Raw genomic sequence first — 26838 nt, 5'->3', positions numbered from 1 at the left:
TCCACCAGGATGATTAAGTATTAAGCAAAGGTCGTGTCACATTTCGTGCTTCCTCGTCAATCTCCTCTTGTGTTGGGGGTGTCAAACGAACACTTCGGAGCCAGCCGTACCACCGTCAAACGTGCTTGTAGATAACCGGGCTCTTCGGTGGGGTGTCCACATTGATCGAGTCTACCCTCTTCCTGGGGGTGCCGCTGGGTGAGCCCGAGCCCACGTTGTCGTACTCGTACCAAACGCCTTTGACCCGCCTGTTTAGCTTTCGAGGCGGCGGGCTGATACGGGTCGCGAGTGCGTTGAAGGAGCTAGTGGATAGTGACTGATTGCTCGCTGTATCCGAGATGACATTGGAAGTGAACTGCGTGACAGAGTCGCCAAGGGTCTCGATACTGCGCATCATACCCTGGCAGGTCTGTGACAGCTCGATCTGGTTCTTGGATAGAGTCTGGAGTTGAGCGACGGTAGTTTTGAGTATGTCTTTGGTCTGCTCCTGAGACTTGCGCGTTTGCTCTTGAGATTTCCGTGTCTGTTCTTGGGATAATCTGCTCTGCTCGTGCGACTGGAAAGATGTGTTGGAAAGGGCAATGTAGTGTGACGCGTTCTGATCGACAAGCGCTTGAAGCTTGATTTGGGATTCGGAAATGGCCTTGATCTGGATGCTGTTCGACTCGTTGATCTCTTGCATCGCTTGTAGACCTGTCGATTGCGCGACCGATAGCGCGTGGACTTGCTCGGCATTGCTCTCGACTATGCTTGCCAGCTGGGTCAGACTCGCCGCCAGGCTGTCGATAGCCGATGTGCTCGCCTTCTCTTCGCACGTGTGCGGAGGCGCGACGGCGGGAACACCATTCGCATGTTGCAGGGGTAGAACGATCGGCGGGCATGTTGGGCTATCCTGGCACGTATAGAACCACTTGTTCTGGATATCGGAGAACCTGGGGTCTTCCATTATGAGCTCCATGTCTTCGCTCCTGACCACGAAATACTGCGGGCTCGGTCGCGACGACGACGTGTATTCCTGCTGGACCAGGTTCCACCATTGCGTGCAAATGGCGGCCGAGGCGAAGGTAAGGATGTACGGAGGAGATGCAGGATAATCGCTCTATCGCATAAATCAGTACGCCGTTGTTCGCCGGTCGATTGCACGCAGTGCAATTAGCATCACTCACCCTCTGCGCGTAGGCGTAGAACAGATTCCCACCCTCTTCCATCTCAACCCTCTTCTCCTGGGCCGGCCGGCTCTGGCTTCGTTTGCGCGGCGATAGTGATCCAGTCGCTGGTGGGGTGTCGGTGTTCATCATCAGTCCAGCAGCGAGCGAGATGCTCGGCTTCTTCCTCATATTCTGAGGCTTTCGCTCTGGTGATGTCTGTCGTCGACTATGACTGTGTATGCGCTTCTCGAAGTTGGAACTGGAAGACTCAAAGACAGCCTGCGACATGGAAGATTCCATGAGCGCGGCGAAATCAGGCATGCTCTGTGGACGCGACATGTCTGGATGGGACGGCGATTCGGGTTCGGAGGTACAGTGGCAGCAGAAAGTATCGTCGAAGTTATTGGCCAAGTGACACCTAAACGACATAAAGAGACATATGGACGACACAATCTCTTGAAAGCCCAAGAACAAATAAAACACCAAGCGACCGGGGATGGGCTGGTGAGCTATGGTAGTGTATGAGGTTGCGGCTGGCCGTCATCCCTGTCGATGACCTCACAGTACCACGGCTTTACTGGGATGCGCGTGCGCTTGGGGGTTCTGTACCAGCGGAAGACGGGAAGTCTAGATGTCAATGGATGTCAATTGTCTCATCGCATGCTAGCTTCCTGGCTCGCGGGAAAAGCATCGCAGCGAACGAGGGGCTCCAGCCTGCTCGACACAAGAGGACGCGCATGTTGTTGCTACCCATCAAACGGTACCTGTCTCATTAGCGAATGCAGGGGCTGCGCATCAGGATCGCGACTTCAGGGGGGAAGAAGGAACGTCCTCCGCCTGGAAATAGGTGGATTTTAGGCCGCGGCTCGTTGAACGAGATAGCCGGTGCGATGCAGTTGGCTCGCGATGCACTGGGGCGGAGCCGCGAGCGAAGTTTGGCGCGGCAGCTGGCAGTGGGGCATGACGTCGCGCACGTGCGGTTGTAGGCGCAGAGCTTCCAGCGTCCTTGGAAAAGACGTTATGCGCACGATTATAGACATGCTTCGGCGATAAATGTGTTTCTTGCAGTCCCATCGCGGTGTGGACACTCGGAAAAACGCGTGTATCTCTGTGGAGAACATGTCGATCTGATTGGCCGAGGTAGGCAAATGGGCGTGGGTTTTCTTTTCTTAGAAACAAACTACATCAGCCTCTTCATTTTGACATCCTGTTTGAGCATGTGGTCCGGTATCAGTTGTCATAAACATGCAGAGGGGAACCAGGATGTCCTGAGTGGAACTATTGATTCCTGCTAGATAGATGATATCCAAGGTGCGACGTGCAAGCTGCGTTGCCAACGTGTCCTTTCGATCATCAAGTTGATATACCTTCATATGTAAAACCTCGTAAATGTTACCAATCTTGAGCATGTCAAGGAACACCCCGGTAGAGATATCTGTCTAACGCCCAAGAAATATCCGCATGCGCTGCTGTCCATTCAAGATGGCAACTTTTGGGAACGTTAACGTCGCACCAGCGATGACAGCTCTGAACGGGCAGCTAGTTGGAGTCGTCTTGGTCGACGCCGACCTTGACTTCGAAGTGCTCCATGCCGCCAAAGCCGTGCTTGGACAACCAACCAGTAGGAACGACCGACTCAAACTGGGTCATCCAAGGCTCGGCAGACTCTTTCTTGAAGATGATGTGCAGGTAGGGCTTGGTGACGGCAGGGGTAGCAGGGATTACTACTCCAAGAGTTGCTGCCAGAGCTACCATAGCAGGAGCTGCAGGAATCGGAGCAGTGTCACGCTGGGCGGGCTTGCGATGAATACGAACTGACGCCAGTGAGCGGCTACGAAGGATAGAGCGCCACTTTCCGTTCATGCTGGAGCATTGACGGTTTTGAAGGACGCGACGGCCGAACAGGCGGTAGCTGTAAGATGGTCAGTGAATAGATCGTTTGATGAAAGAGGCAGGGAAACTTACAGGTCCTTGGCTTCACCATCAGTCTCGGCAACGTAGTTGGCCTTGAGGTAGCGACCGAACCCAGCTTCAATCTTGAGGCTGTTGGCCCAGATGTCAAGAAGAGTAAAGACCTCGATGCCATCACCAGCACGCTCCAGCTCGTTGGGCTTGTCTCCAACCGCGATGGTCAGGTTGCCGACAAAAGGTGCGTCCTCGCTGCGCTCTCCTGGAGGACCGAGGTTGGAGACGACATCTGTGGCGGTCGGATAGAAAGTCTTGAGGTATTCCACGATCTCGGTGAGGTCCATGCCGATCTCCTGCTTGGCCATGTAGATGGGACGGTACTCAGCCCTGAGTTGACGGCATACCTGAGTAAGGCCCCAGAAGGGACGGTTAGTCTCTCGAGGTTCTGTCTTGGGCTTGGGCTTAGTGGAAAGACGAGACTTGTTGTTGCCGCCCGAGATCTTCTTTTCCTGGTCCTGGTCGACGATGTCAGACGCCAAAGTACGGCCGCGATCGAGACGAGTGCGGGGACGCAAAGAGGCGAGGCGCGGGCGGTAAACGAGGAGGGCCTGCTTGGGACGTCCATAGGTGTGCATGTAGATCTGGTTTCTGATTTCTGTCAACAGTCAGCTTGTGTCTAAAGGGTCAGAATCGCGTGACTTACCTCCGGGGAGGTCCATGAAGCGGAACGGCTTCTGCAGAGCGGGGTCGCTGGTGCCGACCTTCTCTTTGAGAGCAACATCGACCAGCTTAGCCATGGTGCCATCTGGCTTCTTCTTGGTCTTCTTCTTGACACCGGCATCAGTGCGCGCGTGGCCTCCACGCTTGCGCTTGCTCTGGCGGATGGGCAGGGCCTGGGCAGGGACAGGACTCATGGTGAGTGCCGCGAAGCCAGGTACAGGCAGTCCAGGGGAGGGCGGCACAGTTGCATGCTCCGAGCCCATGATGACGTTGAAACCGCCTTTGAAGCCGTTTCGGCGTGAAGTTGGTGTAGAAGGGGCAGGAACGACTGGCGGATGACCAAACTTCCTGGGAGAAGAACGGGAAGGAGGCGGGGTGCTCGGGCGAGTAGGGCTGTCTGAGTTAGCAGAGTCCATCAAACCAATACTGAGAGCTTTGTGGGGAAATCACAAGCTCTACGTGTGAAGAGAGGGGACTTACGCCATGAGGTCTTGTACTTCCGGCTTGTTGCTGGGTTTGAGAGAAGGTGCTGATAGCGTGGGAAATAGTGATAATCAAATATTCAAGATAACTGCGGGATGTAGAAGTAATGGAGCGTAGACTATGGAGATTCTTTTATCTCCCACGAAGTAAAGGTGAGTGAGGAGAAGGCCAACGATATTCGCCACCAGAGTGTCTGACGGTGACTGGGGAAATTGCCCAAATCAGTCGTCACCTCGACATTGAGCCTCAGGTAAGAGAGCAGGGATGCTTGGCACGTCTGTCATAATCGTATTTCGTGTTGGTATGATGGAGTTTGGAAGCAGGGATGTTGAATAGAATGTCATTGTACCAATAATCCAAGAATGTGGAAGGAGCGCGTGGTTCAATCGCGTGGTTGTGGGTAGGTCTTTCCTATTGTACCTACGAGGGAAGGCAGCATCGCAGTGTCAGTAGTTGCAGTCACAGCGATGGGTCATACATCGAAATCCCAGGCTCCGACCCTGAACACGAAGGTGAGTTGCGTTTGTAGGTGGTTGCAAGTGTGCAGAGAGCCATTCCCTCCAACTTTTACCTCCGGTATCGCACGCGTGACCGAGAACAAGAACGTGCCATTGTAGGGTATTGAGACGTGCTATTGTGTTGAAATGCGTCGTGATTTTGCTTCAGCGTGATCGCTTTTGCTTATCGTAGTGGTGGTATGATAGAGGCAGGTGAGGTGGGAGCCTGAAGTAGATAGAAAGTCCCCTCTGCAAACAAGTGGCTGCTGGGATAGTTGCGATGCAAGACACGGGGACAACGCAATAAGTGGTAATAGATAAGGGTACTGAGTACCGAACGACGCTGTGGTGGCTGTGGTGGTAGCAAAGTCGAGTACAGGCAAGCGCCCTCTTATATGCAAGACGGTAGCGGAAGCGGTAGGGCCTGGCAGAAATCGAAACTGCAGCTTGATCTATCTGAAGGGAGATCAGAGTTCACATCAGGAGACGCATTCAATGAGGAAAGACCTGAAGGTCGTGGTAGAAGGAGCAGACCCTGCAGAGAGCTGCCTGGACCATGACGTCATCATTCTCGCGAATGTAATCGCGGCATCCAGAATACCTAATCAAAGAGTAAACTTCGTTTAAATTGTCGTGGACTTTTAACACAGCCATACCCTAACTCCCAGAGACACCAATGTACAGTACGACACAAATTCTGCTCCCCCATGATGTGAATTTCGATCATGTTCACGTTCTTAGAATCGCTCGCCCCTCCGTCCGCTGTTGAACCGCGCTCATTGACAGCAGGCCCTTTACGGCCCGCCTATCGTATTATCCCAAGTTTCAACTCGCATGCCGCAATAGGCCTCCAAGGCTTTTTCAAGAGGAAGAATCCGCTGGGTAGCGTATTCTGGCGTCCATTTTCCGTATGGTCCAACCTGTACAGCTATGACTGGGGGGGCATACCGAGTAGTGTGCTCGATTACCGTGCCGTCAAATATGTTTTCGCGTATAGCTAAGAGCCAGGTGGGGTCGTCATATTGAAGAAGAAGAAACAGTTTGTGGCAATCTCTCTCTGCCAAGAGCCTGATGCTGGGATCAGACTCATCGGATGTGCGGTATGAGTCTTCCAGGGCGACTTCGAAGCGAATCGATGTCCAACGCGCGCGGATCTCTAGTAGTTCCTCCATATCCTCAATCATAGCCAAGTCTGTAGCGGAAGCATGGGCGTAACGATTGTGTGAAGGATCATGTGGCTTGCCCCATAAAAGCCGCACGACGCGAGGACCGCCGCTCGCTTTGGGCCCGCCTGGGTAGAATGTCTTGAGCCAATACTCCATGTATTCGATTCTGTCCCAACGGACTGCGACTACCGTTTCACGGCGCTGAATGGGCAGGTATTCAGCTCGGATCTGCCGGCAAACTTTCGTAAGCCCAGCGTCGATGCCCTGAATAGAGGTACCATAGTATGAGATGGGTTGTTCTTCAGACAAGGAAGCGAAGTGGTACACCCGGTTGCGCAGTTCTGTCTATCGTCAGTTTTACGCCTTGCAAGAGAGGCGGAGAAAATCTCGTACCTGGTATAAGATCGAGGAAGCGAAAAGTCATCGTGACTGTGCGGTAGGTTGAGAAGAGGATTGTAGGTCTCTCCGATGGTAGTTGTGAAGTGAGCGTGTTCGCGGATCGAAATCGGTATGCAGAGGTGTCGCTATGTGGGCGGTGCGACCATGTTATATATCTTCGCTCCTGACTCAGATCTAAGTGCGATGCGAAAACTTGGTTCATCCACTTCGTCCTATGGTACTGCGGTGCGGAGCAGACTAGCGAATCACAACGTCCGAAATCTACATTACACCCAGTCAATTCGTTTTCCTCGACTAAAATGTGTCGTTAGCCCAAGAGCTTGCGCACCGCAATGTGGCAAATGAGCGGGGAGGAGCGCTCACGAAAGATGATTGACTGCGTGAGCTCTACCAGGCTCCAGGCCGGCGTACAGTGAGCGCCGACTCGCTCATAGCCCTGGAGAGACGAACGAAATCTTTTGGAAGATCAAATGACCAGGCAACTAGCTAGCTCAATCGAATTATCATTTACTTCTTCTTCTACTACATACTCGGCAACGCATGCTCATCAGGCGATACGCTTGTAACCTTGGGTTGACTGGTGTTTCAACCTCGCTGAAGTGGAGTCAGGTGCAAGAAACAACCGTGCAACATGATGACCGTTCGATAGTGGGAGGTCAAGACCGCGAGCGCTGCGCCAAGCGTTAGGCGCGCTGGTTGCTTCTCTGTAGTTCTCGAGGGCGTGGACACCCGTAAAGCAGATACAAATTGATCCATTCTGAACGAAACATGTGCTGGTTTCGATCAGCACATCTCCGATAGTACCGTTGCTAATATCCTCGAGCCACTTTTTGTTCGCATGGAAAACAAGTGCGTTGAGATCACGAGCTTTGTTCATAGCCCGGAAGAACATGTGTTTTTGCGCGAGAGCCGAGTCGTTCCTGATGGTGGCGTGCACCAGCTTGCAGTCTAGATCAGGGTGGGCAGCCTTAAGCTTGAGAACCGAAATGATACTGAAGTCTGAGCCGAAATCTGAGGACGACGTGAATGGTACCTTGACGCGTATCTTGTGAGGGAGGGACATGGAGTCTTCGGCTGTCCTCAGGAATGTGCGAGCGTAATTGTCGACATCTGCAAGACCGATCCAAACCTTAGCCTTGCGACGTTGGATCGGGCGGTATTCTCGGCGAATCTGGACACACACTCTTGTGAGCGCAGCGTAGTTGCTGGACTGAAGAGAGGGATCGTGTCGGATAGAGAAGTATGCGTCGGTAATGGATGCGAAGTGGTAGACCATATTGCGCAATTCTGTAAAAAAAAAGATGTTAGTAGCTCCTCTTGCGCGAGCCGGGATGAGGGCCCGGAAGTAGCATACCCGGGTTGAGGTCGAGGAAGCGAAAGGCCATGGTGACTCTGGTGCTCTTGAAGCAGATGGGTAGCTTGGGAGACAGTAGTATTTGACAGAGAATCAGATGTAAACGTGGTGGCTTATCGAGAGTGTGATAGCGAAGGTAGCGACTCGTTGTAAGCGAGGGCAGGAATTAGTTTACCCGCACGTGAGCCCAGGCAGTAGCGCTATGACCTATAGAGAGCGGTGAGTCACTGACAGCTTACTTATTACGTAGTGAGTGATAGATGATTGCATTCTGTGTCTCTCTGTGTACTATCTACGTATGGGAAGTAACCTTGACAGTATATTATACTTGCAATTTCTCTCATTCGTGAGAGTATCTTTTCGTCAAGGTCGTCGATGTTGCGGAAGAAGTAACCTTGAATGGAAGCTCTAGTACTCTTCATCGTAGTGAAGGAAAGCGACGTCGACGCGATGACTATGCAATGCCGGAACCTGCAGGCCGTGAGAGATACGCCACTCCTCGGAAGCTCTCGGTGTTTTAGGCATGTCCCTCCAACCAAGCGTACCCAAGAAGACGATATCAACCCATGTAGACCCGATCTCTATTTCTGTGTAGACTTGATCAATGGAACCGTTGTTGATGCACGCATGCCAGTCCTTGTTCGAGTGAAAGAGCAGCGAGTTCAGATCCTGTGCTTGCGTCGAGGCGATAGCCGCTAGAGCAGACGCGTCATGCGAGCCACTCCCTATGAATCGCCATTCATCTGGGATAGTAGCGGGCACGATCCTAATGTCCAAGCGGGGGTTCTGAGCTTTGACTTGGAGAACTGGAAGTGAGTCGAAACTCACAATCCACCCTGGCTTGATGAGAGATACCCGGACGTGAACCTCAAGAGGGAGGATCATAGTGTCCGCGACTGAAGTAAGAAAGGTTTGAGTAAAGTCATCAAGGTCTGAAAAGTCCACGGAAAGTTTGGCCCTGCGACGCTGAATTGGTCGATATTCAGCTCGGATTTGAACACAAGCTCTCGTAAGGCCCGCGTAGTTGCCGTCTTCTCCAGAACATAGTTGGGATATAGCCAGCGGCTCGTCATTGCCTACCGCAACGATCTCGTAGATGCGGTTGCGCAGCTCTGCATTAAGTCAGCGCTGTCTGATGTGCAAGTCCAGTGAATAAAGTGAAAGACGGGGATTGCGTACCTGCTGGGAGATCTAAAAACCTGAAGAGCATCTTTGCGAACCCTTGCGCTGATGGGTGGTGCTGGTGTGTTCAAGTCCGATGTAGGGTCGTGTGTCCACAGTGTAGTTCGAAAAGCAACGTTGGAAGCTTCTTGTGAGCCTGCGGCCGGAGCCAGCTAGCGGCAGACCGTGCACGCTAAGACCACAGGCTCGTCGTGCTCTTTAATAGTGAAGAAAGGTAAAGGTGAGCACGGTTCCAAGGTTCCTTGGTAATACCCCCGTCAAACCACAAGTTGTTCCTTGGCGACCGCCTGCGTTGCCTAATATAGTAGACTATAACAAATCGCCGAGAGGCTTAATAGATGTGACAGAGTTTAAAGTGTGCTTTAGCGAGTGCAGCATAAACGTGAAAGATCTCCCTGCCTCATCCAGTTGCACCGGCTACACTAGAACTGCAGTGTAGTACACATCTCGACAACCGAACAACTGCCTTACTTATAGCCTTCTTTTGCTTCGTCGTCTCATACTGAAGGCGTCTGACTGAAGAAAGTTACCGAAGAGGATGCTCAGGTATTGAGCGAAGTAGACTGCTACCTCATCGTCGTGTGCGAGGCTACGTGAACGTTGTTGTCCTCCTCGTACTCCAGATTACCGTATCTAGTACGATGCGCAACAGTGACAGTTCATAGCGTACAGAAGCAGACTGCCGTGCGAAGAGTGGAATCCGGTTGCCGCAAAGGACGTGTCATGGCAGCGCCCGGCGAAAGAGTTGATGAGAGGCGATAAAATCGTGGTGGTCTACCTGATCCTCTGCATCTCAAGGTCTAACAACAACTCCGAGATTCCAGCCGAGCAAAAGCGCACTCATAACCCAGCAAAGTATCGTGGAAGGAAGTCACAAAAGAACAACGCAGTCGGTAGAAGACACGGTACGAGCCGCGCGCTCAGAAGGAAGGTAAGCCGAGCGCAACGGGCACCATCCCAATTCAGAAACCATCCCGCCCCATCCGGACGACAGTCCTCCAGATTTGCCCCGCAACACCACCCCGTGACGCAATGCCATCCCATGTTTTGCTCGGCGGGGTAAAAGCTGCACCGTCAGAGTCGCGGCCTTTGAGCCTCACTCGGCAGACCTTCCTCGGCCTAATCTCACGCGTCTAGATACATAAGTGTCGACCTCCGACTCCGACTTCTTACTATACAGACTACAAGTTACTTACCTTCTTCTTTTACCTTGTATATACTCTACGAGCTTCCACAGCAGACAGCCTCTTCATAAACCGCCAAAATGTCCATGTCCGTCGAAGAATGCCAGGCGCCGCGCGCCGGCTTCCCCAAACCCGTGCCAGACACACCCACAAACGTCATGCAACAATTCAGCATGAAAGGCAAAGTCATCGTCGTCAACGGCGCAGCCGAAGGAATCGGTGGAGCCGTAGCCGACGCCATGGCCGAAGCAGGCGGCAACGTAGCTCTGTGGTACAACTCCAACAGCGCCGCCATAACCCGCGCGGAGAACCTCGCAAAGACGCACAACGTAAAGACAAAAGCCTACAGCGTGAACCAGATCAACGCCGAGGCAGTCCAAAAAGCCGTGCAACAAGTGGTTGAGGATTTCGGCCGCATCGACGTCTTCGTCGCCAACGCCGGCACAGGAGATAGCAAGCCGCTCCTCGACCAAACCCTCGATAGCTACCACAACCTCATGAAAGTCAACGTTGACGGCCCCGTTTTCTGCGCCAAGTACGCCGGCGAGGTATTCAAAAAGCAAGGGTTCGGCAACTTGATCCTCACCAGCTCCATCTCTGCGCATATTGTCAATGTACCCATCGACCAACCCATCTACAACGGTACAAAAGCGTTCATCTCGCATTTGGGCAAGTCACTGGCGAGGGAGTGGAGGGAGTTTGCGAGGGTCAATATTGTGAGCCCGGGGTTCTTTGATACCAAGATGGGGGCTGGGCCGCAGGTCATTAATGAGGGGTTGAGGATGATTCCGCTGGGGAGACAGGGTAATGTCAAGGAGATTAAGGGGCTTTTCTTGTACTTGGGTAGTGATGCGTCGAGCTATATGACGGGGAGTGATTGTATTATTGATGGTGGGTATGTACTACCGTAGGTGTGGAGTAGATATAAGGAAGGAATTGATACCATGTCTGCTGTTCATTGAATTCAGGAAAGCTATCCCTGTTGCCTTCGTCATTGCATCTGTGGTCGTACACATTCCTTCAGCTCTTGAAACATCTGATTGGGGTGAAAAGTTGAAATTAAAAGGTATATGCGGTCGCTAAGCCCAGATGAAAAGAAATTGGAAACATGATGAAGATTCTACTCGTCTTTACTCCTCGCCCTATCCAGGCTCTCCCGCTCGGTCGTCTCACCACTTCCCGCTTCAACACCTTCGCTTCCCTTGCTCTCTTCATCTCTCCTCTTGTCTTGAGCAATATCCGGCGCAGGTGCAAAGTTACTCTTGCCTCGGATTCTCTTACCGAATACATAGAAGACCACTGGCATCGGTACAAGTACGAGCGCCACGCAGCCAAGCAGTGTACTGGCCCATTGGATTCCCATACCGTTGAACATGAAAGTTGCGAATAGTGGGAAGACTCCACCAAACATGGACCGCATGAAGGTGTTTGCTGCAATAGCGGAAGCAGCAAACATGAGGTACGCGTCAACGATGTAGTTGAGGAGGGAGAGGAAGATGGAGAAGATGCCGAATCCGGTAAAGAGACCGCTCAAAACAGGGACGATCCAGTGAACGTTGCCGGTGTAGCCTGTCCATCCGAACCAGAAGAGACCGGCTGCGAAGAGCACACCACCGACCATGCTGATGGGTAGCCGCCATTCTGGAACGGGGATGTTGTTGTTGGCTTCGAGCTTTTTGATGTATCGTGGGTTGTCAACGACAATGATGATGAAAGCGATGACTTCACCAGCGACCATGCCGAAGTAGGCAAGTCCGCCAATACCCGGGCTCCAGCCGTAGACTCCTTGGAAGACGAGAGCGTATGCGGTGAGAAAGAGGTAGAGTAGACCATCTAGGTTTGTCAGCACAGTTCTTGTAACGAGATGGGGTGATCCAACTTACAGATAAAGCTCATGTAGATAGTGATGAGCAGTACAATAGGCTCAGTGAAAAGAATGCGCATCGGTCGGCTGACGTTCTTAACGATCAGCTCCTTGAAGTCGACTTCGATTTCCTCCTGCTTCGCGTGAATACCCCAATTCTTGGTTCGTCTCCTGAGCTCGCTCGCCTTGTTGATCAGCACAACGGGAGGGTATGTTTCCTCCATGAAGAAGAAGAGCAGAGCAAATGACAAAAAGCCCATGAAACTGCTGATGTATTCGGTCCACCGCCATCCCAGGTCGCTCTGTGTGATGAAACCTCCGATGAATGGTGCAAGTAGAGGACCCATGAAGACGGTTGCAGAGAAGACTGCGACGGCGAGACCGCGGAGTTTGTTGTCGAACATATCTGCAAAGACGGCGGCGACGATAGCGAGCGGAGAGGAGCCGAAGAGACCGGCGAAGAATCGACATATCATGATGGTCTGGATATCTTTGGCTGCGGCGACCGCAATGCTGAAGATAGCGAAACCAAAGGCGGCGATGATGAGGGGAGGTTTTCGGCCGTACAACTCGGAGAAGGGCGCCCACATCTAGAAGTTGTTAGAATATCTGACCGCATGTCTATGGTCAGCGTTCACTTACCAAAGGCCCAAAAGCATATCCAAAAACGAACAAACTCGTTCCTAGAGTACCCACAACATTGGCAACACCGTATTGTTGCGATACTGCTCCTGTAGCGGCCGAGAAGATACTGCTGCCCATGGTGGCTGTGAGGGCGTCGAATGCTAAGATAGCACCAATGCCAATCTTCTTCTTCATCGGCCAGTTCTGCGCATGCAACGGGTCGTCGACGCCGTCGAACTCGACTACATATTCTTCCCTGTCCGGTAGCAGCGGGGGGAAAGGCTTGCCAGCTCCTAGGTTCGGCAATGGCTTCTCTGTACGACGGCGTGTGAGGGTCCTCGATAACCGCGAATCGACGCGCGATGCACCGACTGTGCCTGCATGCTGACTTCTGTGTGTCTCGATTCGGCGGATAGCTTCGGGGTTGCGTTCAGTGGGATGTAGTGTCAGGTAGTTGCCGCTCGAGGCCTGCGAATTGACGGTCGGTCGGCGGTCGCGTGCGGGGGTTGAGCGGGCGGTGCGTATTTCTTCGAGACGTGCGCTATGTGTGGATGCAGAGCTTGCAGAGCTAACAGTCGAAGCCGAAGATGTGCTGTGCCGTGAGAGAGGCGAGGCAACCTCCTCTTCCTTTTCTCTGATGGGTGATGCTACTGCTTCTGTTGGGAAGGATATCTCGCTCTGGGTGCGCTCTCCTCGTTCGTGTGCTTCGATGTTGCGCAGGCGCTCATCAGGTGTCTGGTCATGCAAGTGCCGTCTGTGGTACTCTTCGCGAAACTGGCGGTGCGGGTCCCAATTTGCGAAGCGCTCAGGGCTTGCGTTCGCCTCATTGCGCAGGATATCCAGGTCTTCGTTCTGCATCTTGATCGCAATCTCCTCTTTCCTCGACCAAGGTTGTGAGAGTGGCTGTCGCGCTGGAAAGCGATAGAAATTGCCAGCGCTCGGCTGTCGGAACAATAATAGTAAATGTTCAGCCCGACGACGAGGCCGTTGTGGATCGTGTGGATCTAACGCGCGACGGTACGACTAGTCGTGACCGTGTTTTCGGGAGATGGACGCGGGTGCTGTCAATGGCGATGAACAAGCTTCAATCGTTCAATCGCTTGACAGCAGCCCGTCGCCCTAAGTATCTGGCGCGCGTGGCCGTCATGAGCGAAAGATTTGCTCACCTGCACATCTCCCGCATCTGTTCCATGCGACATGGCGAGAATATTGCCGACACCAGCGTCCGTATCCGGCGGACAGAAGGTGAGTAAGCCACCGCTAGCCGATTGTGCGAAGGCGGTCAGAGCTGTCCTTCATCGTGATTGGGCAGGTCAGTTGAGCGCAGAGAAGAGGTTTGCCGGCGGAAATAGAAGTTCGCCTACGTCATGGGCAGAATCTGCTGGGTAATCAGCGGCGCAGGCCATTGTCATCACCGTGCATACGTAGCGCCTCATGCAAGTGGGGCACCTCGTGGTCCTCAATAGAGAAATCGTCGCAATAGGGGAAGATGCCATTGCCATTGATGCCCATTCATATGCCTGACCCGTAGTAGCACTCATAGCAAATCTGCCATCTACATCGCAGCTACCGCTCTCTCAAACATCTTGCCCAGGTACGCGTGTCGGGTTTCGCCAGCGGGCAAAAGCTGCGTTGCGAAGATGCCGCAAGTACCGCCCTTGCGATCGATCCACCACTTCAGATTCGGTGCACCTCCCCATCGCAAGGTGCCAGCCTTCAAGCCTCCTTCGGCATCATCTTCGAGTGCTACTAGACCGCCCAAAGCATGAGACCATTTCCGCGCACCAGGAGTGCCAAACGGAGCATCGCCTGGAATCATGATGGCAGCGTAGGCTGGGACGGACAGCGTCTGATCGAGCGACTCCTGCGCCGCGGGTGGTATACATGGAGCAAACAAGAGCTCGATACTTTCCGACTTGAGAAGCTTGCCATCGTTCCGGAGAAGCGACTTTAGAAGTGCGAGGTAGTCTTCGGTATTGCCGAACAAACCTCCGCCACCGAACTCATCTTGAGGATCCAGCGGCTGTGCCAGTGGCATATCTGGTGGGTTGCCAGGTATGAGAGCTGCATCAGGTGCAAGACGGGTGGTCATCGGCATCAACTCCTGCTCGATATTGTTGTGCTTGACGTAGAAGGAAGTCTTATCCATCCCCAACACATCAAAGATGTATTGGCGCATGTATGCTTCCAGCGTGCAGTTGTTGGCCCTCGCGATCATCAAGCCCACAAGCTCCAGCCCGCCACCATATGCGAAGCCGGAGCCGGGCTCAAAGATGAGAGGTGTCGCAAAGCACTGCGTGATAGGCGTGCGCATGAAGAGACTTTCTTCGCTGCGATGCTGCCTCCACTTCACGAGGTCAGCCGCGAGAAAGTCGTAGCCGACTCCGCTCGTATGCGTCAGCAATCTTCGCAATGTCAACCTTTCTTTTGCAGGTTGTAAGATAGGTTCATCAGCGTTCCAGCCAGTCAGGACAACAGAATTCTTCCATTCAGGCAGTAAACGATCGGTGTCAGTGGGTTCGTCGAGCGAAAACAGCCCACGCTCGACGCACTGCAAGGCTGCGATAGCCGTCGCTAGCTTCGTGCAAGATGCCAGCCATACAGTCGTCTTCGTCGATACTGGTGGCGACGTGGAGTCGAGCTGCAGTGTACCAAATGCAGCAAGAAAGTCATCTGGTTCCGAAGCATCAGCTGTGAATCAAGTTAGCCGCGAACTGTAGGCCATGTAACAGAAACACAAATGACAAGCGAGGTCGCCGACCGTGCGAACGGCTGCGAGCATCCGACGGCTCCGTCGCATATTCCGAGTCCATCTCAACGTGCCGCTCTCAAACGCACGCTAAACTCAACGGCCCTGGCAAGTGTTTTGGCAAAAGAAAACATGCAAAACCAGACCATACCCTTTCGAAGTGCTCTTGCAGCACCGAGAGCCACACCGGGCAGCAGGCGCTCAGGGCCGGATGCAACTGCCGACTGAAAAGCGTCATTGAACGAGGCAGAGGTTGTCATCTTGTAAACTTGGAAGGTACGCAGTGCTTTGGGTGTTTACCTACATCATCCTCGATACCAGACCTTTATATCTTGATGAAGCCAAACTATGCTTATCATGCATCCTTCTGGGTGACTCACAATTGCATCGCAAGTGCCCGCGGAGACAACAAAAGGGCGCTGTAGGATTTAGGACGATGCAACAACTATCGTGAAGCTTCAGTCGCTTAGATGCTCACAGAGCGCGTTGCTGTTTGGGTACTAGGGCGAGGCTGCCATCCTGATTCCGCGACTATTTTTGCGTCCTACGGGCGTAACCCCTCTCTTCAACGCCCTTCGGGCTGAACGCCTACGCTGTAGCCGCGGAAACAGGTATCTCTCGACTATCACTGCGACTTCATCGCAGCGCTCTATCCTACATAGGTAGGCATGCCGCTGTTGCGTTTCTCGCGTCCGCTTTCGCTCCAGAATCCACCCGCCCCCACCTTCCGGTCCCGCACCCCACCACACCACGCCAAGGTTTGATGCACACAAGCCGGGGGTACGAACGCACACTCTGACCGGTACCTGACAGCTCCAGACCTATGCGTCTTTACTTTTTTGCTTCAAATTCTCTTACCTTACCTTCAATCTTAGAACACACCATGCATGCATTGTGGACGTGGGCGAATCATCGCGCATGGGGGATGACGGCATACTGCGTCTCCTGTCATCTCCGCGACTAATTCTCGGACCTTTCCATTTCACATCGTTACAGATGCTGCGAAGCCGCTGATCCTTCTAGTGTTCCCAATTCGGAGGTGACTGCATACACTTGCCACCGTATGCAAACTTGTCACAAACGGGTCCTCGACACCACTTCATCGTACACCGGTCACGGCTGCGGGAGAATTGAGCTCGATAGCCGACACGATCACGTACGATGCAGATGGTATCGATCGAAAAGGCGCCACTCCGGACAGATTCTTGACAGGGACCACCGTGGCGGGAGCGCCCGACCGCTGCAGATTGGCTCGAGCCCTGTCGGTTACGCATGTTTGACAACCCGTACGCGAGGAAACTCAAGGTCGGACTCGCGTTTCGTCAAACTCCAATACGTTGTCGTGGTCAAGCAGGGTAGAATTCTCGGGTCCACTACCGGCCACTAGAATTCTGTCAACGTCCCTTGATCATTCCAGGATCATGAGTATACGCGCATGCAACGTAATTCGACGTAAAAGGCCATTCCAGGTTTCAAAACAGGAGTGTGGCAAAGCGTGAACAGCAACTGCTACTCACTGCAGCAAGTCCGCTCTATACTCCCAATTGAGATCACTGACGCATAATGGGCACATTAATGCCGGGACTCGAAGTCGTGTTGAACAGTACCACAAGAGGTATCATTATTTCTCACCGATCAGTATCCTAGACTAACAACGACCACGCGGTTCATCGTCTACGGAGTATATCCCATCTCCGCGTCGATGCTCGTATATGCGGGTGGGTACATAGCCGGGCAAGCTCTCGACTGCCGTTATGCGCACCTTAACGGTCATCGTTCCCAAACGCTGTATTGGTCGACCATTGGAATTGTTTTTTGTGGTCGGCCCACTTTTGTCAAGCCCTGGCGGATGTCTTACGCCCCCATGCTCCTCTCCCATTTAACAGGTTTGGTACTTCAAAAGCCACCATGCACAAATGGTAGGCATCCCTTCACTCGAAAAGCCGTTGTTCAACTGTCTCGAACTTTGACAACGTTCCACGCACCACACAACCTAACGAATCATCTTCATCATGCCTGGTGGCATAAACCCCCCCATCGAGGTCAAACTGAGTTGGCCAACACCAAACTATGTCAACCCTACACTTCGACCAAACGCCGTCCTGTGGATTGCGTGTGTACTTGGACCTATTACCGTCGTTATGACTCTTGTACGGTTATGGGTCAGAATCTTTCATCAACGATGTCCCGGCTGGGACGACTGGTTGATGTTAGCTGCCCTTGTGAGTTATCAGTGATCACTCATTATGGCTACGCTAACAATCCTAGCCTCCAGTTATCGCCTTGACAGTCATATATCCCCTAGGTAGGATCTCAAACCGGTCCATTGCTATCTAGCTAATGCTTCTCAGCAACCAACCAAGCATTCGACCGACATATTTGGGACCTAAACTACCTCTTCGAACCGGAAATCATCGTTAACGCACGGAAATACGTACTCGCAACCGAATGTGTCTTCTGTGTTGCAACTGGCCTCGTCAAAGTTTCCATTCTTCTCTTCTACCGACGCCTCTCGGCCCGCGCCGTGTCGAATACATTCGTATGGGTGACTTGGGCCACTATCGGCTTCATCATCGCCTACACCATTGCCTTGACCTTGGCACCTATCTTGGGCTGCCAACCCATCTCAGCATTCTGGGATCAAGTAAACATCATCAAAAAGTTACAAGGTTACGAGTTCCACTGCTTCGACGAAGGTGCCGACGTCTTCGCTGCCAGCATCATATCCTGCGCCCAAGACGCCCTGACTGCCGTTCTTCCTACGTTCCTTTACTGGAATCTTCAGATACCGATCCGACAAAAGCTGGCGTTGTTCGGTATCTTTGCCATGGGTTACGGTGTCGTCGCACTGGGAGCTGTGCGAGCCTACTACAGCTGGTACACCTTCTATGGCACTTACGACGTGACATGGCACACATGGAATCTGTTTCTTACTTGCATGCTCGAGCTGTACATCGGATGCTTATGCGCCAATGCGCCCGCCATGAAGGTCTTCTTCAAACATTTCTTCCAGGAAAAGCTCAGTCAGCGATCCAAGACAAGAACACCAGCTGGTACCGATGATCGCCAGGATAGTGCGCACACCAAGTCGAAGAACTCGTGGAGGAAGTTCGGTGCGAGCATTACAGGCGGAAGCTGGGCCAACAGCACCAAGGGATATTACGATTCTCACCTTGGTACCACTGTCGACCCGCATGGAGGTGTGCATGTGCACAAAGAGGTGCAAGTGACCATGTCGCCAACCAGCTCGGCGATGCCGACACCCACTGGCATTGACCGCCCTGTGTCAACTATGACAGCCGACATGATCTGCGACCGCGATTACGAGGACATCGAGCTTGGTCGTTACACCACAGGCCACAACTCGCGAGCATCCAGCATGCGATCGACTCATCTCTTCGAAGGGCACGACTTGGAGGCACTCCCTCCACTACCCATGTCACCTGCATCGCCAACGTCGCCAGCAAGCGTTGCTCCTCTGGCATCGCACCCTCTCTCGCCCACAGAAAAGAGGCTACCCATAACTCCCCTGCCCGGTACGGCGATAAGCCAAGAATCCAGGAGGGAAAGAAGTCCCACTCCCATGCCACCACCGCCAACCGCGCGGGAGTCGCCATACCCCCCACGCGGTTCAAGTCAGAAAAAGCCAAGTTGGCAGTCGTGGTCTTGAAGCGTGCCGCGCATGCTAATGCTCAGACCGTTATGTCGACCTATACCCACGCACGATATGAAGCATCGCGTAGATCGCGCAAAAATTTCCTCGTCTTTCCTTGTACTTGCAGCGTCGCTGTAATGTCGCTTTATGATACCATTTCCGCCCTCTGGCGCTACTATAGAAGCATTTTTCAAATGCATCAATATATTCATATCTTAAAAAAGCTTCGTGTACACTCCTGTCATCATTCTCGACTAACAATTAAGGTGTTGTGACGCTCGCTTCTACCCATGTTGGTGACCTTGCGGATGCGGCTTCGATGATGACGACTTACAGCAGCGTGCTGCAACCTCGGCATGCGGCCGAACCATGTCATTCACATCAAATTTCATCGTACGTCAGAAAAACGAAGACGTCAAATGATGTACACCTCGAAACGAAATTGTCAAGTAGGTTCTAGACCCATCATATATTAGCCGAAAGAAGAAGGTGCATCCTCGCTACTTTTTGTTCGGAATTAATGCCCCAACCATTCCGATTCCGATGAGGCGGCCACCTTGAATCTCCACGCGGGACACTTTCAACATCCACGCCCTATCGCACGTAATGACTCAATGGCGTTCTCCAAAATGAAAAAGCTTTCTGAGCCAAAGCTTGAATCTCTAAACCGGTCAAAAGTGACCAAATGGTTCATTTCACCCGCATGATGGCAACGAACCTTTCCCCACCAACGCTTTTCACACCCTCGGAACTCAAATCGAATCCAAGCTTATCGAAATCCATCACGCAACTGGTCAACGACGCGTTCTATCGTTCGTATGAACGAGATACGGTGAAATGGGATAATTCGGAATCGCGCTTCAGCGATGAAGAGGGGCTTCATATGCTGCTGAGTGGGGAGGGCAGCGTTATCGCGTTGATCTTTGACGATGCGGCGAGCGCGAACGGGAACGACAATGGGGGCATCAATGGCGAAAGCGGTAGCGTCAGCGGCGAAGACGGCAGCATCAATGGCGAACAGAGCAGAAAGGTCGTCGCATGCGCCTCTCTCGTACCCTGGAAAGGCGGCTGGGAAAAAGAATGCGCCTCCACAGAAACAGGCTGGGAGATCAAAATCGTGTGTGTAGACGGAGATCCACAGTACCACCACCGCGGCCTTGCTATACAACTCCTCAACTTCCTAGAGCAATATCTCATCGTGAGAGAGACCATTCAGCTCGAACAAAAGGGACTACATAGTCAACGCGTGTTGAGCCTTTGGATCCTGGCTGCGGAGTGTCTCAATGGCGCGTATTGGCGGAAGAGAGGGTATGAAGTGGTACGGAAGAAGACGTGGGGACCGGGGACTTGGAGCTGCAAGACGAGTTTTGAGATGGTGGTTTTGAGGCGGGATGTTACGTTTGCGTTTGGTGGTGGGTCGACGGTGGGAAGGTAGGGGAAGGGTGTATCGCCAAACGCGACAGAGAGCCTTCTTCCCAATCGGGCTTTGGGGAGGAAGAAGCCATGCGCATGTTGAATGTTAGCCCTGTTGTCGCGTAGAAATCTCGCAAACCCGCCCTCCGCAGATCGGGCAGGTAGCATCGTCGTGTATTGCTGTCTAGAGTCATGAATTCGTTCGGTTGCTCCTTGAATACCAGCTCGATTTGGAGATCTGTCCAGTGTGCCCATGGGTGAAGCAAGACTTCATTCAGTTTCCTTTCTATACACTGCGTCCAAGGCTCGCTGTCGAAGACCATGAAATGCGCGAGGTCCTGGACGGTTGCAGCGACGCGCTCGTCAGTTAAGGTAGCCTCGCTGTTATGCTTCTCTTTCACAGCGTCCCAATCGACCCTCGGATCCAGTGTGAACAAGCAGATGAAATCGTTTCGCAGAAGGCGTAGTTCTAGTAGCGGAAGTAGGTTGAGCGACGAATGTGGCATTCGGGGCACCCGGGGCACGTGGATGATGCCTTGCAATACGCCCGCTCTGTAAGCAGCGATTTCAGAGTTGTTCCAGGGAGTATCCCTGGATCTTGCCTTCGACATGGAAGGCTCATTGCAGATGGTCTCGTCGATATACACGGTGATTGACCTCGGCGCGCGCATGGACAGAGACTCGCTGTCACTGAACGTCCAACACACCGTGTGGCAGAAGTGCTCGACGTCCAGCCAGTCTAGACCGAACTCGACCGTAGAAAACAGGTGCGAGAGAAATTCTTTGCGCAGCTTTTGACACACATGTGCGAGTGAGAAGATCGTAGCGGGAGGAGAGCCTGCGCCGAGGAAGAACGAGTTCGCAGTGAAGCGGCGGACGCGGCCCTCGTATTCGGCAGTCAAGAACCCATAGACTGAGTTGCGGAGTTCTGTTATGACGTCAGTGTTGATGCTACAGGCTTTGCGGTCTAGTGAACTCACCCGCAGGCAGTTCGAGAAAGCGGAAGGACTCGGGAAGTGAGCGTCGCGTTCTCATGTTGATTAGTGACAACGTTGTAAAGATTGATCCAATGTTCTTAGTAGGGTTCGTAGTTATCTAGCAGATGGGATTGTGGGGTTAGAGAGAAGGAGAGTCGGCAAGTTGGGGCCAATCATCAGCGTGGTGATCCGTGGTGAGAGCAAACGACATGCAGGCTGCGTTGCGCGTGCACCCGATCAGATGAAAGGTCTAAACACCTACCAAATAGAAAAGTGCTGGATAGACTAGATGGTTGAATTGCTATGGGATTATTTAAACTTTCAATGTTACACTGCCTAAGTAGCGGGTAATGCAGCGCAGCTGTCACCGTGATTGTTTCCTTCTTTGTCCGACGTGTAGGCGTAGTTAAACTAGACAAAGATTTTGGACAAACCAATGCTAGTACACCTTGAGATATCTTGGAGCAGACGACCCTGACATCTTCATAGCAGCTACCATGATGGTGTGCATTCTTGCACTCCTCACTGATACCAAACCGACTCAGTGAACTCTCATGTCGAAGCCTCTGATCACTCAAACTTTAGTTCAGGAAACCTCTCAAATTCTCCCCAAAATGCATCGGCACCGATACTTTCGAAGTAGAGATTCTCGAACAGATTTTCTTCGTAGCTCTCATAATGCGTTTCGAAGTCGGACAACGATCGTTTCAGGTAGAACGTTGCCTGCGGCGGATCGCTAACGCCAATATTGAAAGCGACGAGCTTGGTAACAACACCAATTTCGATATCGGACAGCCACTTTGGGTTACGACTGCGCATAATCCCTTCTAGAGCCTCGGCGTCTTCATTGATGTAGCCTCTGAAGTTACGTCCATCACTATGTGGCTTTTTATCTGCCTCTTTCTCGGCACGTTCCAAGATTTTCGTGTCGTGGATGAAGTGACAGGCGAAGTTTGGTCTACAGAGGCCAAATTTGACCAACGGTAGTAAGTCAAGCCCATCACCCGTATCCTCCGGCTTGCCGCGCCATGGAGTGACTATGGTCATGTTCGCCGGTGCAAGCTCAACATGCTCGATCTTGCCGTTGACGGTGGGGAAGAAGGTGCGCATGTAACCGGTAACCGCCTTCCAATCGATGACGATGTCTCGCTTCAGGCATATAGATCGATACTCAGTACGCAGCTGTTGACATGTCTGCGCAAGCGCAAGACACGGCAATACGCAGCGAGGTTGGTCGGCTTCGGTCTCAGCAGCGAAGTCATAGATAAGATTGCGCAACTCTATTACACACATGTCAGCCCTAAAAACTTGCCTGAAGAGGGTCGCGCCCACCTGCTGGTAGATCCAGGAAACGAAAGTGGTCTTCGCGGTCGCGCCTGCTGACAGTGTCCTGGGCCATTTTGGGAGTGGACTGAAGCAGTGCCGGGGGTGTATGGCGGGGAGCGTGGTAGAGGAATGATGCAGTGGATTGGATGCGAAGGTACAACGGTAAAGTGGCCCTCGTTAGCGTTTCGCTACCTAGGTAGTCGCCTAATGCGATCCACATTCACGTGGAGACACGTGATCAAGAGTGAAATCCGCCCAAATACATGATCCGTGAAGCAAGCTGCAAGCTGCGCGATCTGTATGCTTGAGGTATTATCTATACAAGTACCCAAAGTCTGTAAAGGTCTTTGACCATGATGCTACAATGCAAGACCGCAAGCTAGCGCGGGATATCAACGCCCAATCTGATCACCCTCTGACTCTAATCTTTCTCTACATCTTCCGCCCGGCTCGAATTGTTGAAGTTACGCACATCAATACCTTCAAATGCAACGTCACGATAAACCCCAGGCCAATCTTCAGAACTTGGCATGTTGTAGAGCCGTCTTATCTGATCCGTGAAAGCTTGCCCTTCTCGGTCCAAGGTCATATCGACACCGTGGGGTGTATGCCCCCGCTTGTACCACAAATAGAACCTGCCATCGTGATGACAGCAGAATTCAGAGATTTTGGATGCTTGGATATCGTGTCTCAATGCAGGCGACGTATTTTCCACGATGTCCGTTATGAGCTCACAGTTATACTGGGAATAGAATTGCTCTTCGGTATCTGCAGGACCGGGGATGACGCTGACCTCGGTTTCCGGGGACGCTATCTTAACTTCCAGGAGAGGCAGTATGTCCACATTCGTGGATGGCGGATAGCGGTAAATGACGCGCGAGGGGTGTTGCCCATCGAGTACCCGCTGGTTCGTATGGCCCGACGCAAAGAACGCGTTCGTGAACCTCTTGATGTCTTTGTCTCTGACTGTGAAGGAGGCGTTTTGCATGTAGATCTTTCTGAACTCATCTCGAATTTGTCGGCAGACTTGTGTGAGACTGATTGTGGGCGGGTTGCCAGGCTTGAGCATGATGATGCGCGGCGGTGCCTCGGCAGCGTATTCATAGATACGGTTCCGAAGTTCTGAGGTCTGACATTAGTGAACCAAGTTCATCATATGATCAGGTGCTCAGAATATACCTGCAGCGAGGTCTAAGAAGCGGAAGTGGTGTCCATTGGTCGACCCGGAGGTGATGGAAGCATCGTGGAATTGCATGGCTGCAAGCGCGTCGTCAACAGCGCTGGTATAGGACACGACAACCTGATCTATGAACTGGCGGAGGTGTTGCTATCATGTATTCGAGACCCTCGTCGACGTGGAGCGTGTAGGAGTCGGCGAGCGTACTGGCGTGCCCAAAGCTTTCATGTTCGATCAGGCAACGAATCTCGCGCTAACCCAAAATGTCCATTGCCCGCGGCCCCACCTGCCACGCGTGCACCTCAGACGAAACCTTGGAAAGTAGAATTGAATGTGTGCACCGTAGGCTACATCGATCTACAGATCAGAGTCAACAAGATTGAAAGGCAATGTCGACTTCCTGGCTAAGTTGTACTTCTTTCTTCCCGTGCAGAGGGGCCCTATTTCTCACCTCCACGTCAACCTAGGAAAAACCTGAACAGGTCTGCAGACTACATCAAACCAAAACCCTGCAAACTGGGTGATCCAAAGTCGATGTAGACTCCAGGGTGTTCAATTTCTTCCTAGATTGGCGTGCCTCCATCAAATTGGTGGAGGGCCTAATCATACCATTATCTCGTCCCACAGGCCGTCAAGGCCGGTAGTACCCGTAGTTGAGGCGAGCTGCTCGCTGAACTTAACTTGAACATCCACGGCTTCCCTCGGATATCGCATAGTGATGGCAACACTCTTCACCTCGTGCTCCTGTACAGCAACGCGCCACTTCCGCTTCGCTTCCTTCACTAGCGCAGTGTCTTGTTGAACTGTTTCGAGACGTGTGAGACCACCATACTGTACCAGCCTGGTGACGGAGACTCCGGCGAAAGCACAATTCTCGAAATGGATAATGCGTACTTCCAGTCCCTTGAAAGCCAAGCCCAATCGCACTAGATGGATGATCTCCGTTGGTCGATCCAGCGTACAGTCGAAAGCCGTCTCGTACTGAATGATGAGCGCTTTGGGACCAGAGCCGTAATCATCTTCGTTTGGATAGAAGCTCTCGAGGAACGCGTGGACAGAGTGCCAATCGATGACGAACTTGGCGCGTGCAAGCCACATTGGTCGGTACTCGGAACGTACCTAACACGTGGACATGCTAGATCAGTACATGTCTCGTATCCATCTCACATGATAAGTTACTTGGCGGGAGACTTGTGTCAGCGCGATGCCTGCGGCGCCGTGATCACGAGGTCCATGGACTGGTGTGAGTAGCTGAGAGGGTACCTCTGCGACAGCGTACTCGTAGATTTGATTGCGGAGCTCTGGATGGATGTCAGTCTTCCGCTTTGCGACATTTCGATATATATATACTGACCTGCTGAGAGACGCATAAAGTCGAAAATACCTGTTGGAGTATACGCGACCTTCTTCGCTCGCGGAAGGCGACTGCTGGACAGGACGTCGTCGTCTCGGCGTCGCTTCAGGCGAAGCATCGAGAGCTCGGGCGTGTAGCGGTCCATAGTGACGTTGTGGACGCCGCACGGGTGGTGTTGTTGTTGTTGTTGTTGTTGTACGGATGCGAAATACGTGCCGTAAACATGCCTAGGGTCTCGCGTTTGCGGTGACGTCATCCACCTTGGTAGCCTACAAACGCGTTTGCATTCACCGTTCGCATTCACTTGAGATGGAAATAACTAAATGAACTCAGAGTCGTGTATGAGAGACCGGATCTTCGCTTAACCATGCACCTGCATCTTCGCTCGATTGGGGCCAGCGCTTACTTTGGCCCCACAACTGCCCAGGTGCGCCTCGTGCCGGTGTGACACCCATCATGGATACGAACTACGAAGAGTCACAGTCCTGCCTCAGCGCGCTGTGTAGAATTTGGTGTCTAACCTGATGAAATATGACTTCAAAAGATAACTCCACGAATCTCTCGATGCCAGATACCGTCGACTCTCATCATCCGTCGCCAAGAAGTGCTCACGATCAACTATTACACATGTTCAGGAATATGAAGAAGCGCCGCAACGTACCCAGGACCTCCTCGGCAGCAGACGACCCAGAGCCGATCATCTCACCACTTCTACTATTACCAGCTGGTATGTCCCCCCAACAGCACATACATCCCCCACCTAACCCCACCCCAGAACTCCGCAACCAAATCTACAAATACGTGCTACTATCCCAACACCGCCCCATCGAGCTCTTCAAATCACCTGTCCTCTACAGCTCATGGAGCCACAGCACCTCCGTCTGGTTCCGCATGATAAAACCCAGCCAAGTATGCCGGCAAATGCGCAGAGAATACCGACCCTTGGCCCTCCGCCAACAAGAGCTCACCATCAGCATCAAGCCCTGGCTCCGCTACGTCGACTTTGTTTACGGGCCTTCCCGCCCCATAGAGCACGTGCCCAGACGCATCGACTTGGTTATCGAGGATCCGTTGGTAGAGCGATTGAGACTGGATGTACTACCTTTGCTGCGGATTCGGCATTGTATTTACCCCGCTGGAAAAGCGTCGATATCGTTTAGGCCGTGTCACAGCTATCTGAAGCAGCCGACGACGATGAAAGTGCAACTGGATTCTATATTGGGCTTTGACGACGCACGTTGGGTGACTTGTATTGTAAGCGGCGATGTCGCGGAAGTTGTGATTCATGCTGGAAGAGGGAGTCTTGACTACGGCGTTGCTATTGTGAGGGTTGTTGTTGTGTTTAAGAGTGGAAAGGCACCTGGGAGGCTTACGAGCGAGGTTATTGTTCCCGAGGTGATGGTTCGCGATCAGGGGTTTGTGGACAAGTTTGCGGAGAGTGTGGGTTGGACGAAGAGAAAGGGACTGGATGTTCATGCTTCGATAGAGGGGCATTGTAAGAATGTTTGGCCACTTCGGCCGACGAAGTATTTGTCGAGATGGACATGAGATCGGGAGTGTAGAGGTATATTGTAAAGTGCAATCTATCTCGAGTGCGTGTACTTCCATCTTGACGCACCCGACCTGATGACCATCCAGGACGATGTGAAATAGCCGCT

At 52.5% G+C, this 26838-nt stretch overlaps 11 protein-coding genes across 11 annotated transcripts; 3 read left to right on the top strand and 8 right to left on the bottom strand.

Moving 5' to 3' along the window:
* Nucleotides 1-115: 115 nt before the first annotated feature.
* On the bottom strand, nucleotides 116-1487 carry J4E78_009188 (uncharacterized protein; the record flags this gene model as incomplete). Its single annotated transcript, XM_049369782.1, has 2 exons — nucleotides 116-1099; nucleotides 1167-1487. The coding sequence occupies 2 exons, from the start codon at nucleotides 1485-1487 to the stop codon at nucleotides 116-118; spliced, it is 1305 nt and encodes a 434-aa protein (XP_049218412.1).
* Nucleotides 1488-2687: 1200 nt separating this feature from the next.
* Nucleotides 2688-4261, bottom strand: J4E78_009187 (uncharacterized protein; the record flags this gene model as incomplete). The annotated part of the gene is made up of 4 exons (XM_049369781.1): nucleotides 2688-3060; nucleotides 3114-3711; nucleotides 3760-4124; nucleotides 4257-4261. 4 exons carry the CDS (start codon nucleotides 4259-4261, stop codon nucleotides 2688-2690), a joined length of 1341 nt encoding a protein of 446 aa, XP_049218411.1.
* A 2607-nt stretch (nucleotides 4262-6868) lies between these two features.
* J4E78_009186 (uncharacterized protein) lies at nucleotides 6869-7706 on the bottom strand (the record flags this gene model as incomplete). Its single annotated transcript, XM_049369780.1, has 2 exons — nucleotides 6869-7608; nucleotides 7676-7706. 2 exons carry the CDS (start codon nucleotides 7704-7706, stop codon nucleotides 6869-6871), a joined length of 771 nt encoding a protein of 256 aa, XP_049218410.1.
* A 2415-nt stretch (nucleotides 7707-10121) lies between these two features.
* On the top strand, nucleotides 10122-10952 carry J4E78_009185 (uncharacterized protein; the record flags this gene model as incomplete). Its single annotated transcript, XM_049369779.1, has 1 exon — nucleotides 10122-10952. One exon carries the CDS (start codon nucleotides 10122-10124, stop codon nucleotides 10950-10952), a length of 831 nt encoding a protein of 276 aa, XP_049218409.1.
* Nucleotides 10953-11161: 209 nt separating this feature from the next.
* J4E78_009184 (uncharacterized protein) lies at nucleotides 11162-13387 on the bottom strand (the record flags this gene model as incomplete). Its single annotated transcript, XM_049369778.1, has 3 exons — nucleotides 11162-11874; nucleotides 11925-12495; nucleotides 12548-13387. 3 exons carry the CDS (start codon nucleotides 13385-13387, stop codon nucleotides 11162-11164), a joined length of 2124 nt encoding a protein of 707 aa, XP_049218408.1.
* Nucleotides 13388-14084: 697 nt separating this feature from the next.
* On the bottom strand, nucleotides 14085-14843 carry J4E78_009183 (uncharacterized protein; the record flags this gene model as incomplete). The annotated part of the gene is made up of 1 exon (XM_049369777.1): nucleotides 14085-14843. One exon carries the CDS (start codon nucleotides 14841-14843, stop codon nucleotides 14085-14087), a length of 759 nt encoding a protein of 252 aa, XP_049218407.1.
* A 2447-nt stretch (nucleotides 14844-17290) lies between these two features.
* On the top strand, nucleotides 17291-18948 carry J4E78_009182 (uncharacterized protein; the record flags this gene model as incomplete). Its single annotated transcript, XM_049369776.1, has 3 exons — nucleotides 17291-17500; nucleotides 17547-17583; nucleotides 17630-18948. The coding sequence occupies 3 exons, from the start codon at nucleotides 17291-17293 to the stop codon at nucleotides 18946-18948; spliced, it is 1566 nt and encodes a 521-aa protein (XP_049218406.1).
* Nucleotides 18949-20327: 1379 nt separating this feature from the next.
* Nucleotides 20328-21381, bottom strand: J4E78_009181 (uncharacterized protein; the record flags this gene model as incomplete). Its single annotated transcript, XM_049369775.1, has 2 exons — nucleotides 20328-21274; nucleotides 21327-21381. The coding sequence occupies 2 exons, from the start codon at nucleotides 21379-21381 to the stop codon at nucleotides 20328-20330; spliced, it is 1002 nt and encodes a 333-aa protein (XP_049218405.1).
* Nucleotides 21382-21893: 512 nt separating this feature from the next.
* Nucleotides 21894-23718, bottom strand: J4E78_009180 (uncharacterized protein; the record flags this gene model as incomplete). The annotated part of the gene is made up of 2 exons (XM_049369774.1): nucleotides 21894-22699; nucleotides 23385-23718. 2 exons carry the CDS (start codon nucleotides 23716-23718, stop codon nucleotides 21894-21896), a joined length of 1140 nt encoding a protein of 379 aa, XP_049218404.1.
* A 711-nt stretch (nucleotides 23719-24429) lies between these two features.
* On the bottom strand, nucleotides 24430-25325 carry J4E78_009179 (uncharacterized protein; the record flags this gene model as incomplete). Its single annotated transcript, XM_049369773.1, has 3 exons — nucleotides 24430-24945; nucleotides 24994-25127; nucleotides 25181-25325. The coding sequence occupies 3 exons, from the start codon at nucleotides 25323-25325 to the stop codon at nucleotides 24430-24432; spliced, it is 795 nt and encodes a 264-aa protein (XP_049218403.1).
* A 482-nt stretch (nucleotides 25326-25807) lies between these two features.
* Nucleotides 25808-26728, top strand: J4E78_009178 (uncharacterized protein; the record flags this gene model as incomplete). Its single annotated transcript, XM_049369772.1, has 2 exons — nucleotides 25808-25907; nucleotides 25956-26728. 2 exons carry the CDS (start codon nucleotides 25808-25810, stop codon nucleotides 26726-26728), a joined length of 873 nt encoding a protein of 290 aa, XP_049218402.1.
* Between the last annotated feature and the right edge of the window lie 110 nt (nucleotides 26729-26838).

Source organism: Alternaria triticimaculans (assembly GCF_023758025.1).
Source record: "Alternaria triticimaculans strain BMP 0046 chromosome Unknown scaffold_19, whole genome shotgun sequence".
Classification (NCBI taxonomy): Eukaryota; Fungi; Ascomycota; class Dothideomycetes; order Pleosporales; family Pleosporaceae; genus Alternaria; species Alternaria triticimaculans.
This window is presented reverse-complemented; position numbering and strand designations above follow the sequence as displayed.